Consider the following 15,730-nt stretch of genomic DNA (forward strand, 5'->3'; position numbering starts at 1 on the left):
GCTGGGGTGGGAGGACTGAAGTGAGGGGGTTGAGGTGGGGGGGCTGAGGTGAGGGGGCTGAGATGTGGGGGAGCTGAGGTGGGGGGCCTGAGGTGGGGGGCTGAGATGTGGGGGTGCTGAGATGTGGGAGTTGAGGTGGGGGGAGCTGTGGGGAGCTGACGTGGGAGGCTGAGGTGGGGTGGCCGGCGGTACATCACAGGGGCAGCATCTGCTGACCTCCAGACAGATGAGCAGAACCTTCACCATGTGAGTCGAGAAAAGAAAGGAGGCCAAATTCTAAATTTACTCTTCTGGTGGTTGAGGGGCAGGGGTAAGGCAGGACCAACTACGTCATTTGCAGGGCCTAGTACAAAATGAAAATTTAAGGTCCTTTGATAAAACACTAAGAATTTCAAGATGTGACAGCAGAGAGTGAAACAAGTCTGGGGCCCCTCTGAGTGAGGAGGGAAGGGGCAATGCAGCCTCACAGGCCACTTGCCTATGAAGCTGGCCCTGGAGACAGGTACACTACTTGTTGGTTTAGGAAAAAAAAAGATTAGGCAAAAGGGAGGTTTAGGGACCATGTGTGACTTTAAATTGGCTTCCCCGGTGGTTCAAATGGTAAAGAATCCACCTGCGATGTAAGAGACCTGGGCTTGATCCCTGAGTTGGAAAAATCCCCTGGAGAAGAGAATGGCTACCCACTCCAGTATTCTTGCCTGGAGAATCTTATGGAGAGAGGAGCCTGGTGGGCTACAGTCCATGGGGTCGCAAAGAGTCAAACACAACTGAGTGACTTTCACTTTCAGTTTTTCTGTGACTTTAGATTAGCAGGGATGTCCTTTCCTGGCTCTTAAATTAGCCTAGATGATGGAGTGTCAGCTGCCAGTGTGGAGAGATTGTTAGAATGGAGGTAGAATTCTTTTCCCTCTAAACTCTACTTCTTTTAAAATATTTATCTATTTACTGTGATTAAAGTATGCATAATATTTATCATTCTAACTATCTAAGTGAAGTGAGTGAAAATCGCTCAGTCGTGTCCGACTCTTTGTGACCCCATGGACTATACAGTCCATGGAATTCTCCAGGCCAGAATACTGGAGTGGGTAGCCTTTCCCTTCTCCAGGGGACCTTCCCAACCCAGGGATCAAACCCAGGTCTTCCGCATTGCAGGCGGATTCTTTACCAGCTGAGCCACAAGGGAAGCCCAAAAATACTGGAGTGGGTGGCCTATCCTTTCTCCAGGGGATCTTCCTGACCCAGGAATCGAATCGGGGTCACTTGCATTGCAGGCAGATTCCTTACCAACTGAGCTATCAGGGAAGCCCAACAGGTGTACAATTAACTGGCACTAAAATCACTGACAGTGCTATACAACCATCGGCCCTCTTTAATACCTAAAGCTTTTTCATTATCCCAAGCAAAACTTCTATCTGCATTAAACTGCAACTCCTCCCCACCCCCTAGCCCTTGGTAACCTCTGTTCTATTTTCAGTTTGTATGAATTTGCCTCTTCTAGGTATGGCTATAGAATTCTGAACCGCCACAAACATGTTCTCTGTTTCAAACCCCAAAGGCCTATAATATCCGGTGTTCTGATAGCCCTTGGTTCCCCTCACCTGCATGTAGATCAGATCTACAGCTGCTCTGCAGTCCATCAGCCTGGCATCGAGGCATGGGTCCAAGTACCTGCACGATTCAGGAGTGTTCAGTTAATTTATGACACAGTCGATGGGCATACCTGGGTGGGCATGCTCTCTCAGCTGGCGGCCCTCGATGCCTTGAACCAAGGCCCCTTTTTCAGCACAGCCACAGTTCTCTGCTTGCCTGGTCTTCAAGTGATCTCTGACCTCTTCTTTATATTGTAAGACTATTTAGTGCCCTCTAAGAGTAGAGATGCAAAAAAACAAGGCTTTAAGAAAATGGTCCACATGCCATTCACATCAAGCCCCAAGTCTTCACACCCCCTCCCCACCTGCAATTCCCAGCATAGCCATCTGCCCTGTACCCACATCCATATCACTGTCCTGTGCCCAGGCCACCTCACCTCTAGCCTGAGCTGCTCAGGTGACCTCCTCACCAGACATTCTGCCTCAGTTGTGTCCCTCAGGCCCACGCTCCACATTCGAACTGGAGTAGTCTTTCCCAAGGAACCTTTCAGATGCTCATAGTCCCAAGGGTTAGAACATTTATTCTGTTGACTCCCAAGGCCCTTCATAGGAGATCCCACTTTCATTTCCAGTTCTATCTCTGACCTCTCTACCCTGACCCACACTCTTTACATTCCAACCTTGTCTTCTCTCTTCTCTCTCCATTCAAAAGACCACTCCCCTCACCTGCCTCCTTCCTGGACTTATCGGTCTCTCCCACAAGCCTCACCTTCGTGTCTCCTCCTCTGGTCCCTACTCCCCAAGGCTGTGTTAGCAACCCATCCCCTGGGCTTCCTCAGCTCCCTGAATTTACCCTGATCTCTGCTCTGATCAAGCTGGTATTACACCAGGTATGAGGATCCCTGAGTCCAGGGGCTGGGTCCTATTCAGACCCCTTGCCTCTCTGGACCTTGATGAAGGGACTTGCAAATAGCAGGGCTTCGTGTTTGTCTAGCAGATCCAGGATTGCCAGGATGAAGTGAAGTTGCAGGTACTATGTGAGCGCCATAGCCAGCCAAGACCCGACTGAAACCGTCGGGAGAGGGTACGCCAGGGTTGATCTATCACCAGTCTGAAGGCACAGTGAGCAGAATCGTGAAGCTCAGCAGGGGAAGGGGAGGAGACAATAGGATTGCCATAGACCAGGAAAAGGATGAAAATACAGACGCTTGAAGATCAGCTTCCTTCTAGCGGCTGGGGAGAAGCAACTGAAGCATTCCTATGTATATTCCTTTTAGCTATTTCACCCCTGCACCCCAAGAGCCCTATGTGGCAGAGATAACAACTGTTACACAAGAGATGGAGAGCCCCCAGACTCACCCCAGACCGGAGCTCTGAGAGGCCAGGGCAGGCTACCCTCTGGTCTAGAAGGAACTATACCATCTTTGGCAAGAAGCACCAGGGAACTGACAGAAAAATCCCTAAAATTTGACTAGGTCTCACCACCAGGCCTCACCTGCTGGGGATTCTACAACTAGTGGTAGTCAACCTAGCCTCTCTGCTCCCACCTAGTGAGGGCTCCCTCAGGACAGAGGAGAGGACCTGCAGGATCCTACCCCAAGACTCTCCCCTTCCAGTAACCTCGTCCTCAGCTCTAAGAGCTGAAGTGGGACCTCCTTTCCTCTCGGTCCCCATGAGCAAAGGCAAACTGCCTGGATCTGAAATGAAGGCTTGTGATGGGGTAGACATTTTATCTTGCACTTATGGTCTAGAATTTATCAGTTTAATGAACACATGGGCAAAGCCCAATTTCCAATTCAAGCTTAAGACGAGGGACAGAATCCTCATCTCTTAGAGAGTTCGTGGACAAAACAGTCTAATCCGGAAGGTTTTATTTTTTTAATTATGATTTTCATCACTATTATTATCACTGTAACAATAAAAAAAATAACCAAAATTTATTGAGCATATAGGATTACTTCATTTAACTCTCACTATAATCCTGAGACAGACTCAATCATTAATATTCTCATTTTACAGATAAAGAAATTGAGGCTTAGAGAGCTTCAATAGCTTGGCTAAAGTTATTGAGCTAAACCTTGAGACACACATATTCAGATCCCAGGAACAACTGTGCCTAACCAGCTGTTACTCTCTAAAATCTCAGTCGGGACCGCATCCTTTTTGCCTATTCAGGGCTCTCTGCCACATATTTCGACTATTTCTCAGAATACTTTTGAATAGCAGTATGTGAACTTCTAGCCTTGCTGGGAATCCCTTTCCAAAATTCGAAGCCACAGCCTGGAGCTCTAACAAAGCACCACAAGGTCAAGATTATTACTATTCCTTGATTTCAAATGCCTTTCTTTAGAGCTTCTGTGTTCAGGTTACAGAATAACTGGGCCAGGAGAGAGTAAACCAAAGAAGCAATCCAATACAGCCACAGTAATATACACTGGGAAATACAGACTAACCCACCCCCCATGCCAATGGAGAGTGTCCTGCTTCTCATTGTTATTTTGTTCGCTTGTTTGCCATAGGATCCCTTGTGTCTGGGGGAAATAAAAGTGTTTTCTGCAAAAATACAGCAGATTTTTTTCCCCTAGATTTCATCTTCTCAATCTAGGAAAATATGTCTGGCTCTGGTAAATAAGCATGTATAATTGGAATCCATTAGGAAGGTAAGCCAAATACACAGAATTCAAATTCACTGCAAATTGGCTGAGTCCACTCTTTGCCTTCAGAAAATACCACAGCTCAACAGATAAATCAGACTTGCTTGTAATCATCAATAAAGTCCTTCAGTTAAATAGTCAGTCATATATTCCAAAGCAAACCCCACAATTCCTCGCCATTACCTGCTTCAATCCCCAATCCCCCTACTCCCAGCCTTATCTTCATGGTTGCCATCTTTATGATAATATCCCTCAAGTTTTTAATCTGAGCCCAGTGAAAGTCATCCTCAACATCCTATTCTTTAGGACAAATGTTCTGGTTCATTTCCTCCCCCTGCCCTCCTTCACTGCTTTCCTCTTGACCTTCCCCAAGCCCCTGAGCTCTGTCCAGCTATTAGACTGTAAGCCAGATGTGGTGAGATTCAGACAAGTTCTTATTAGCAAAGCTAAGATATCCTGAAACACTTTCTGTCATAATAAATGCTTACTCACCACTTCCTGAGTCCAACCTTGCAGTTTTCCACTTCAGAACTTCGAAGGCTAACATAAGGGAGTTCAAAGTCTGCCAATATTTTCACGACTAGAGAAAGAAGAAAGAGTCTTACTGGTTGAAATACATACATATTTACATGCAGTGTTCACATACAGGGCTTTAAAGTGATAAAATAGAGCATTAATATTGGAAGGGATAAAATCACATTAATAATATTCTCTTGCATTTGTATGTAATTCTTAACTTCCCTGGTGGCTCAGATGGTAAAAGTGTCTGCCTACAATGCGGGAGATCTGGGTTCAATCCCTGGGTTGGGAAGATCCCTTGGAGAAGGAAATGGCAGTCCACTCCAGTATTCTTGCTTGGAAAATCCCATGGACAGAGGAGCCTGGCAGGCTACAGTCCATGGGGTCTCAAAGAGTCAGACACGACTGAGCGACCTCACTTTCTTTAACTTTCTAAAGTTCATTCAAAAAATGAGTAGCTTTTGATCCTTATAAAAGACCTGTGCCTTGGGCTTCCCTGGTGGCTCAGTGGTTAAGAATCTGCCTGCCAGTGCAGGACACACAGGTTTGAATCCTGGTCCAGGATGATCCCACATGATGCAAGCAAAGCAACTAAGCCTGTGCGCTACAACTATTGAGCCTGTGCCCGAGAGCCTGGGAACTGCAACTACTGAGCCCTCCTGCCGCAGCTGCTGAAGCCCACATGCCCTGGAGCCTGTGCTCAGCAACAAGAGAAGCCACCGCAATGAGAAGTCCATGCATCACAACTACAGGATAGCCTCCGCTCACCGCAACTAAAGAAAAGTCTGTGCAGCATGAAGATTCAGTGCAGCTAATAAATAAAAATTTTTTTTAAACTTCACAGATATTTAAAAAAATAAAAAAAGGACCAGTGCTTTGAGTAGGGGACATTTTCACTGTGATATAGATGAAGAAACTGAGGTCCAGAGAGGTCCAATGCCTTCACCAGCACACCACAGCTCCTGGTGGCCCAGTTAAGAGGTTTTCCTAACTTCCACCTCCAGATCACCTCCCCAAAGCACCTGAGAACATATGTAAACTACTCAGAGGTAACATACCATTTCACAACAACAACAACAAAAAACTTGTAATATCTAAAAACACACTACAGAGAAAAGCAAAAGCTATGGGAAAAGACCCTGATGCTGGGAAAGATTGAAGGCAGGAGGAGAAGGGGATGACAGAGGACGAGAGGGTTGGATGGCATCACCAACGCGATGGACAAGAATTTGAAGAAACTCTGGGAGTTGGTGATGGATAGGGAAATCGGGTGTGCTGCAGTCCATGGGGTCACAAAGAGTCTGACAAGACTGAGCACCTGAACTGACTGAACTGACTGATATGAAACATGATGTCATCGGTCACTATCTCACTGCACATACATTTTTTTAAAGGATCTAAGAACTGAGTTACACCATCCACATTTTAAAGCAAATATTCCTTAACAAGGAGACATAATGGTCTGATGGGATCTGCTGATGCCCAGAGTCCAGCACTCCAGCACAAGGGGGCTGTGGCATGGCTGATGGCCAGCAGCCAGGGCAGAGGTGAAGGTGAGCCTAGAGAGCAGGACTGGGGCTCAAGAGCCATCAGAAGAAATGTAGTTACTGGAAAGAACTGAGGTTTTGCTCCTGACTGCACTACTTTTCTGGAGCTGCTCACCCCCAGCTCAAAGGCACAGTGTAAGTGAAAGTGTTAGTCCCTTAGTCATGTCCAGCTCTCTGCCACCCCATGGACTGTAGCCCATCAGACTCCTCTGTCCATGGGATTCTCCAGGCAAGAATACTGGAGTGGGTTGCCATTGCCTTCTCCAGGGGATCTTCCCGACCCAGGAATCGAACCCAGGTCTCCTGTATTTCAGGCAGATTCTTTACTGTCTGAGGCACCAGGGAAGCCCAAAGGCACAACCCTCACCCCCCGCGTCCCCACATGTCCAGTCCAGGAGCCAAGAGTCAAAGTAGGGACGGCACACTGGGGAGTTCCCCTTGGGGGGAGTGTAACCGGCCCCTCAGCAGCAATCCTTCGTCTCCTGGCTGAGTGCTTGCCCACAGCAGCCCACACCATCTCAGGCTGCCTGCACCTCCTTCTCTCCTTCTTACCAGACAGCCTGCCCTCTTTGAAAAACTGAATGAGAAATAGGCCGAAGTAGCTCAGCAGCTCCTGACACAGTCCAATGTTGTGTGACACCACCTTTAACCAAAGACAAGAAAAAGAGAAAAGTTAGGAGCAGCCACCTGTAAATGCTAATAAAAAAGAGCTTTAAGGGGCCAGTGGACACTAAGAGAAATCTTTCCCTAATCTAAAAATGGTACATACTCATTTTAGAACATTTAGAAATTAAAAAAAAAAAAAATTACAGTAAAGAAAATAAAAATCAGTCCCCCTGCAATGGACATGAACTGGTCCCAGCTGAGACTGGTTTGTCCCATTTCACATGCGGGTGTGTCTTCCCAGATGGTTTTGGTCTTTATTGTCCCCTGGAGGCAGTAGCCATTCTCCATGATCATCGGTCCAACTTGCCTGCACCAGGAGCTGGATTACCAGATACTGGGAAAAGGGGTGTTCCCCATCACTTGACTGGCATATAAAAGTATACAGGATAACATTCACCTGTGACACCCCAGGGCTCCTTCTCTCTGCCTTCTGCTGTGATGGTCAAGTCTAATTCATGTGGCTTTTGCTCAGTGAAACCTCAGATCCCGGGCACAGGCTGCCTTCATTTCATATTCCTCTTTGACCTTTACCTCAAACAGCTTTCATTTAAACACAGATGATTTCATTTTTATCCACTGGTCATGAGGCCATAACCTTGTAACATTTCACGTCCATTCACCCTCTCTTAGCAGGAACGTTCCTGTTCCACTGGCCCTTTCCCTCTCCACTTAGCCAGCCCACCTCTTTAAGGCAGGGTTCTTGGTGACTTCTTTGCCCACCTAGTCTGAATTTGTTGGACCACCTCTGCAACATGTGAGGGTCCACCTATACAGCTCTGTTCATGAGCTGACCTTTTAACCAGGGCTCCAATTTCTCAAGGTGGCAGTTGTATAAACACTAGGCTCAAAGAGGTACTTTTCCTGTCTGAGGTGTACAAATTACCTTGAGAGACAGTCTAAAGAGGTGGATGGTATGAGTGGGTGTTCTTAATATAGCTCTGAAAATAAAGATGAGCTTGGGAACTTTTTACAGCTTTTACTCAATGTTTATCCCCATTTTCCTTCTTTCTACCTTACTCTCTTCCCTAGGCCCTTGCAAAAATAAGCAAACAAACAAAAAGTCCAAACCAAACCACAGGGCACCTCTGTGTGTGGGGCTGAGTGTGCACCAGTAGTAATAGATTGCAAAGTCATCCTTTCCTAAAGTAAATATGACCCATATCCACTCAAATTAGATTCCTCTCTTCTCTGACTCATTCAGTGAAAACAGCAAGTTTACATGCCAAGGAAGATAGTGGAGTGAGAAGAAAGAGAACAGAGATGCTTTCTACAGTTTATAAACACATAGATACACTTTCTTTCGAGAGGAGAAATCAGCACAGAAAGAGACACAATAGTATTTCCTTCTTAGCAAACGTTAATGATGCTTCAAAACTCAAATACCACCAGTACAACTACATTAGCACAAATGCAGACAAAATGAAAACAGAGATTTTACTTTGTTGCTGGTCCTCAAAAGAACCCAGCAGGATAGCTGGAGAAGTGATATGAGAGTGGTGAAGTGATTGTGGTAACAAGTATGCTTGAAAAGATATGGACAATACTTTTTAATTATAAAATGCAAATTACATTTTATACCAGCTATTGAATTTCCCTGGAAGAGAATTCACACCAGTGCCTGGCCAAGTGTTTGCTTTTGGACTTCTCTGATGGCTCAGATGGTAAAGAATCTGCCTGCAATGTGGGAGACCTGGGTTTGATCCCTGGGTTGGGACGATCCCCTGGAGTAGGGTGTGGCAAACCACTCCAGTATTCTTACCTGGAGAATCGCCATGGACAGAGGAGCCTGACTGGCTGCTGTCCACGGGGTCGCAAAGGGTCGGATATGACCGAGTGACTAAGCACAACACAGCACAAGTGTTCTATTTACCTTTTAGGGAAGATCCTTTACTTTGTTTTACCTCCAGTGTCAAGAATGTCCATGCTGTGGGTTTGAATTTCTCACACGCCAATGTGATGGAAGAGGGGAAGCTCATTTTTCTGAGGTTAAAGTAACTCATTCAACTTATACTATTAGTTACAAAGGGAAACTGGCCAAAACAGGTGGCATCGTGGAACCCTAGACTTACTGCCCTGTGTGTGTGCGTGCTTAGTCGCTCAGCTGGGTCCGACTCTTGCGACCCTATGGACTGTAGCTTGCCGGGTTCCTCTGTCCATCGGATTTTCCAGGCAAGAATACTGGAGTGGGTAGCCATTTCCTTCTCCAGGGGATCTTCCCAACCCAGGAATTGAACTCGGATCTCCGGCATTGCAGGCAGACTCTACCATCTGAGCTACAAGTGAAGCCCTCCAGACTTACTGCCCTACTCAATATTTATTCAACACTCCCTCTAATATCAGTACCAATACCAATATTGATGAAGAACGATAACCGCTACTGCTGATAGATCACAAGCTATTCCTATAATTACTTAGACATCAACTCAAAAAATTAAATAACTTACCCAGACTCAAACAGCTAGGATGGGACAGCTCTGTAATTTGAATCTGAAACTTGTCCTAACCCCAGAAGATAGGAGACCCCATACTCCCAGTAGCAGCCAACTTCAGCTACAGTTATGTCTAATTTGGCCAGTGAGCCCAGTGTGTGAAAAACATGCCAATAATGGTGTCTTCAGGCAGGGCAGCTGCTCTCCAGGTCTCTACAGGTCCAACCATTTCCAAATTAGCTTACCCCCTGCAGGCGCATCCCTGTCTTACATGCCTGGCCCCCAAAGTCTCTGAGTTTGTGGTCCCTACACTAACTATTACTGTCTTCTTCCGTTTTGTGTCTGTCTCCCACTTTGTTAGTCCTGGGAGGGCAATTTAGGCAACTGTAATTTGTGTTCTGGGGTCTCTCAGTATAAAACCCCTCAAGTGTTAAGCATCAAGAGCCCTTGATGCATTTTAGAAAGATCGTTCTAGAAATCAGTACAGATTAGCAAGACCAGAAGCAGGGAAACTAGTTTGGGAGCTGCTAGGGACATGGGGCTGGAGAGGAGGAAACAGGGAGGGTGAATGAATAGGAGAGAGACTTGGGATGTAGTGGGAGTGGAGGGTGAAGGAGGAGGAAGAGGAGGAACCATAGTAACTTCTCAACGAATGGCTTCAGCAGCTAGGTGGCTGCTGATAACATGCATACGGGTCACAATCTGGCAGTCAAGGAAAGGCTGTAAGTGGTGACTTTAGTTAGGAAGAAAGTTATAAAATTATCATTCTTGAGCAGAGCAAGATCTAGAGAAGGGGTACTTCCTAATCTGGGGGTGCAAACAAAAGGGCACAGGTGAGCTCAAATCTCCAGGCTGGGAAGGGGAGCCAGGATGTAACAGGAAGTGCCCAGGGTCTCAGGGCGAGGCAGGCTCAAGGGATAGGAGCCCAGCAGGGAGAACTTCTGGTCACCAGCTCAGAAGCCAGCCGACATCAGGACCCCAGCACAGGGAATTCCCGTCCTTGGAAATGTCCTAGAAACTTTCTGACCCCCTCCTGCTCATAACTTCTTATTTTCCATTGAATGTTTCTCTGGAAGGTTAGAATTTGTGAAAGCATTACAATCTAAAATGCAACTGGAGGATATAAAATGGAAAACCCCACAAGTGTGTCCTCAAGAAGACAAGCCCTAAGGACTGAGAGGCTGATTTCACATAAATGCCTGATTCAGAAAACTGATAATAGTGGAATTTTTTTTAAATGCTAGGGAGTTGGTCCAGGGTTGCCTTGCATCAACCTTGGGAAATTTTGCTCATGGTTTCCAGAGACCCAAACAAGATATGACCCAGGTCAGGCTGGTCTCATGAAATAAGTGGAATGGAGCTTTGTTTGTGTGACTGGACTGGTTTTGTCTGCTCAGGGAATTTTCAAATCCAGTCTCTGTTTGTTTTGGTTTCAGCAGACTTTAACTGAACTCTCTCCTCTCTTTACCTTCCCAGCCTGGAAATACAGTCTCTTCCAAGCCCTCAGAGGACACACCAGCAACCTCTCCAGTTTGCATGTCCCCAGTTGCCAATTCCTCTGCTGTTCCCGATTATGTGCATCTTCTTGACAATTTTGAGATGCCTGATTTTACCTTCCTATTTAAGTTGACAAACTGAAGCCCTCCATAGGAGAGGGACCTGGGAGCCAGCCCAGGAGTCCTCTCCACAGCCCAATAGAGGGAGGAAAGGCCACAGGGGCCAGGTTAGTTATGGCTGCATCTGGAGAAGGAAGAAGGCTTTCTGGGTCGCATACTCTGGGTCCTTAGAGAACTGACTGGAACACAGGTCTGGCCCTGTGGATCCATAATTAGAAGCATTGGGCATTGGTTTCAGGGGTTTTCCCTGTGTCGGAGAAGGGAGCACTCTTTCTGGCTTTGATAACCTCACTGTCATTCTCTGCCAGAACCTGACATCAGTCACCCTGGGTAAGACTCATCTCGGCTCCATCCTCCACCCTGCTCCCAACCATGGACATCCCAAAATAAAGGACTTTGAGTTTTTGCAGGAGGCACATTCCTGGCTGAGTTCCAGGGAACCAACACCAGCCCATGAGGGGTGAGGAAAACCGAAGAGACTCCAGAGATTGCCTGTAGCTGAGATTCCTCCGTAAGTCGCTCAGATAATTTCTCCATCAGTCTCTTATCTCTACAGACGAGTCATCCAGAATAAAATGACAGGCAGAAAGCTTCCAGAAGGTAACCGTATCCTAGTCCCTGCCTTCAAACAGAATGATTCCTAAATTCAGGTCTGGGGCTGGAATTTAGATCGAATTTACCTCCAGGACTCTTTCGGCAGTATCGGATGTTAGAATTTCGACTTTAATGCTCCTTCCATCGGGCAGAAATATATCCAGAGACGCTTTCTTGGTGGTGATGCTGAATGTGTCCTGTAAGCAGAAGGAAGTACAACAAGCTTTGGCACTCTTTTGTGGGAGATGTCGCTGTGGGGGGCAGTCAGCTCCCTCTTCAGGCCCTTGGGGCACACAGTGTCCAAAGCACATGAAAGCTGAGTGCAGAGACTAAGGGCCTCGGTTTAAGGGGGTGAGGTGGCAGTGAGGAGGGGCTGGAGAGGAGTTCAGGCAAAGTGATGACATGAGACTTGAATAATTTCCAGATAAACAAAGCATCCATTTTAGGAAAAAAGCTTTTGATAAAAATCATCCATGTGACTCTTGGTCATCCCAGATTTTAACTCTCATTTTGAATATTTCCAGGCATCCTTACAAGTTTGTGATAGGCAGTAATTTATGCTCCTGCTAAACAAAACTCTGAAGTTGCAAACCATGAGGCCCGTGTCGGGGAGCAAGTCTCCATCTGGTTGAATGGCACCAGCTGAGGGCCCAGGCAGTGCAGCCTTGCCTGTGCACAGGCATTCCAGCCTTCTTCAGGGGACCTGTGTGTGCCAGAGGTGACTGGGAATTCAGGGACCTGTGAACCTCTCAGATAGAGTGTTCTGGAAGGTCAGAGACATGCCAGTGACACGGGAAGCCCATCAAAGCTGAGGGAAGCGTGAGGCTGAGGTTGGTGCTCAGCGAGAGGGACCCCGGGCAGGGCAGGGACAAGGGTCAGTGGCTGACCACACGGGCCTCCCAGCACGGCTGCGTCTGGGGGTGGCTGTTCTCAGCACCTCCCAAAGTATGGGTTCGTGTCAGTTCACAGAACTGCTTCCTCTCTGGGAGGCTGATCCTGGTCACAGCCCTTCTCATCCCATGGACTCATGCAGCCATTGCATGCAATGCGTTCACTTCCCTCCTAGGCATTTAGAATGGCACTAGTGATGTGACATCCGGGGGAGAACTGAGCAAAGTGCCACTCAAATCATCTTCTGTGTTCTGAGCCCACTATATAAGCCGGAATAATAGTAGTTAGCAATACAGTGGGTGGGGATGGAGGTGGGAGGGGGAAGGAGAGAGGAGGTACCTCTTTTGAGTGACCAGAAAATTTCCATCCAGGTCACCTCCTTCCTGGTATCAGTTCGGGGGAAGGAAGATCCAAATGACTGATCAGCAGATTGTTGGGGATCATGGGGCTGGGGCTTAGGTCAGCTGACCAGTGAGACCCCTTCCCCTCAACAGGCAGCCCCTTCCCTTCCTTAGTCCTCCTGACCACCCCCTGCAGTTCACAGACACAGTGGATTAGGCACCAATCTTTGTAGGGAACAGGGGAATCTTGTGACCCCAAGGACTGTAGCCTGCCAGGCTCCTCTGTCCATGGGATTTCCCAGGCAAGAATACTGGAGCGGGTTGTCATTTCTTTCTCCAGGGGATCTTCCCAACCCAGGGACTGAACCCGTCTTTTATGTCTCCTGCCCTGGCAGGTGGGTTCTTCATCAGCTGAGCCACCAGGGAAGCCCAATCGCACTGCCAGCTACCTCAAAAGGCCCATCACCTTAGTGACAGGCTTATTTTTTCCTAGTTTTATTATCCAAGGGCAAGCCTTTAATAATGGTTAAATTTTAACCACCCCCACCCTGAGCCCACCTACTTACAATTACTAAATGGCTATGATTCTGAACCTGAGTACTTTAGAAGAGAAAGGCTGCTGTTTTCCAAATTCAAAGGGTTGGTCCACAAAACAGTATATGTTTGTGAATGTGTTGTATTTATACATACAATCAACATGCAGAGATAGCATCTCATTTATGAGTAAATATAATATCTGTGTATTTATTATATATCTATATCTATTGTTAGATCACAATATTGATAACTGTGCTCTGTGATGCTTCACATATAGTAGTTAATGCAATTCTCATATAATTCCATGAGGTATATACACTTATTAAGCCCCCATTTTCAAGATACTTATACCCTTAAATTCACTGCAGCAGTACCTACAATAGCCAAGACATGGAAGTAACCTAAATGTTCATAAACAGATGAATGGATAAGGATATGGTACATATATACAATGGAATACTACTCAGCCATAAAAATAATGAAATAATGCCATTTGCAGCAACACAGAAGGACCTAGAGATTATAAAAAGAGACATAAGTCAGAGAGAGAAAGAAAAATACAATATGATATCACTTATATGTGGAATCTAAAATACAACACAAATGAACATATCTGTGAAACAGAAACCGACTCACAGACAGGTGGTTGCCAAGGGAGAGGGTAGGGAAGGATTAGGAGTTTGGGAAGGGCAGTATATGGAGAATGGATAATCAACAAGGTCCCACTGTACAGCACAAGGAACTATACTCAGTGTTCTGTGATAAACCATAATGGAGAAGAATATGAAAAAGATATATATATAGATAGATAGATAGATAGATATATGTATTACTGAGTCACTTTGCTATCTAGTCTATTTAAGTCATTCAGTCATGTCCAACTCTTTGTGACCCCATGTACTGCAGCATGCCAGGCTGCCCTGTCCATCACCAACTCCCGGAGCTTGCTCAAACTCATGTCCATAGAGTCGGTGATGCCATCCAACCATCTCATCCTCTGTCATTCCCTTCTCCTCCTACCTTCAATCTTTCCCAGCATCAGGGTCTTTTCAAATGAGTCAGTTCTTCAAATCAGGTGGCCAAAGTATTGGAGTTTCAGCTTCAGCATGAATATTCAGGACTGATTTCCTTTAGGATGGACTGGTTGGATCTCCTTGCAGTCCAAGGGACTCTCAAGAGTCTTCTCCAACACCACAGTTCAAAAGCATCAATTCTTTGGCACTTAACTTTCTTTATAGTCCAACTCTCACATCCATACATGACTACTGGAAAAACCATAGCTTTGACTAGATGGACCTTTGTTGGCAAAGTAATGTCTCTGCTTTTTAATATGCTGTCTAGGTTGGTCATAATTTTTCTTCCAAGGAGCAAGGATCTCTTTTTTTTTTCATGGCTGCAGTCCCATCTACAGTGATTTTGAAGACCAAGAAAATAAAAGCCCATCACTGTTTCCATTGTTACCCCACCGATTTGCCATGAATTGATGGGACCAGATACCTTGATCTTAGTTTTCTGAATGTTGGGTTTTAAGCCAGCTTTTTCACTTTCCTCTTTCACTTTCATCAAGAGGCTCTTTAGTTCCTCTTCGCTTTCTGCCATAAGGGTGGTGTCATCTTCATATCTGAGGTTATTGATATTTCTCTTGGCAATCTTGATTCCAGCTTGCACTTCATCCAGCCCATGCATTTCACAAGATGTGCTCTGCATATAAGTTAAATAAGCAAGATGACAAAGTATAGCCTTGACATACTCCTTTCCCAATTTGGAACCAGTCTGTTGTTCCATGTCCAGTTCTAACTTTTGCTTCTTGACCTGCATACAGATTTCTCAAGAGGCAGATAAGGTGGTCTGATATTCCCATCTCTTGAAGAATTTTCCATAGTTTGTTGAGATCCACACAGTCAAATGCTTTGGCATAGTCAATAAAGCAGAAATAGATGTTTTTCTTGAATTCTCTTGCTTTTTCTATGATCCAGCAGATGTTGGCAATTTGATCTCTGGTTCCTCTGGCTTTTCTAAATCCAGCTTGAACATCTGGAAGTTCACAGCTCACGTATTGTTGAAGCCTGGCTTGGAGAATTTTGAGCATTACTTTACTAGCATGTGAGATGACTGCAATTGTGTGGTAGCTTAAACATTTTTTGGCACTGCCTTTCTTTGGGATTGGAATGAAAACTGACCTTTTCCAGTCCTGCGGCCACTGCTGAGTTTTCCAAATTTGCTGGCATATTGAGTGCAGCACTTTCACAGCATCATCTTTTAGGATTTGAGAAAGCTCAACTGGAATTCCATTACCTCCACTAGCTTTGCTCATAGTGATGCTTTCTAAGGCCCACTTGACTTCACA

General features: G+C 46.0%; 1 protein-coding gene across 3 annotated transcripts in view; it reads right to left on the bottom strand.

Moving 5' to 3' along the window:
* Positions 1–15,730, bottom strand: part of SNX31 (sorting nexin 31) — an 80,639-nt gene that overhangs the window by 35,519 nt on the left and 29,390 nt on the right. For all 3 annotated transcript variants that reach the window (XM_081503441.1, XM_081503442.1, XM_081503444.1), the window contains 4 exons: positions 11,701–11,811; positions 6,862–6,952; positions 4,736–4,823; positions 1,599–1,668 (listed from right to left, as the gene is read on the bottom strand). In XM_081503441.1, the coding sequence (XP_081359567.1) occupies positions 1,599–1,668; positions 4,736–4,823; positions 6,862–6,952; positions 11,701–11,811 (360 nt within the window). The remainder of the gene's footprint in view (positions 1–1,598; positions 1,669–4,735; positions 4,824–6,861; positions 6,953–11,700; positions 11,812–15,730) is intronic.

This window comes from Giraffa tippelskirchi, chromosome 6 (genome assembly GCF_054371585.1).
Source record: "Giraffa tippelskirchi isolate mGirTip1 chromosome 6, T2T-mGirTip1v1.2.pri, whole genome shotgun sequence".
NCBI classification, from domain to species: Eukaryota; Metazoa; Chordata; class Mammalia; order Artiodactyla; family Giraffidae; genus Giraffa; species Giraffa tippelskirchi.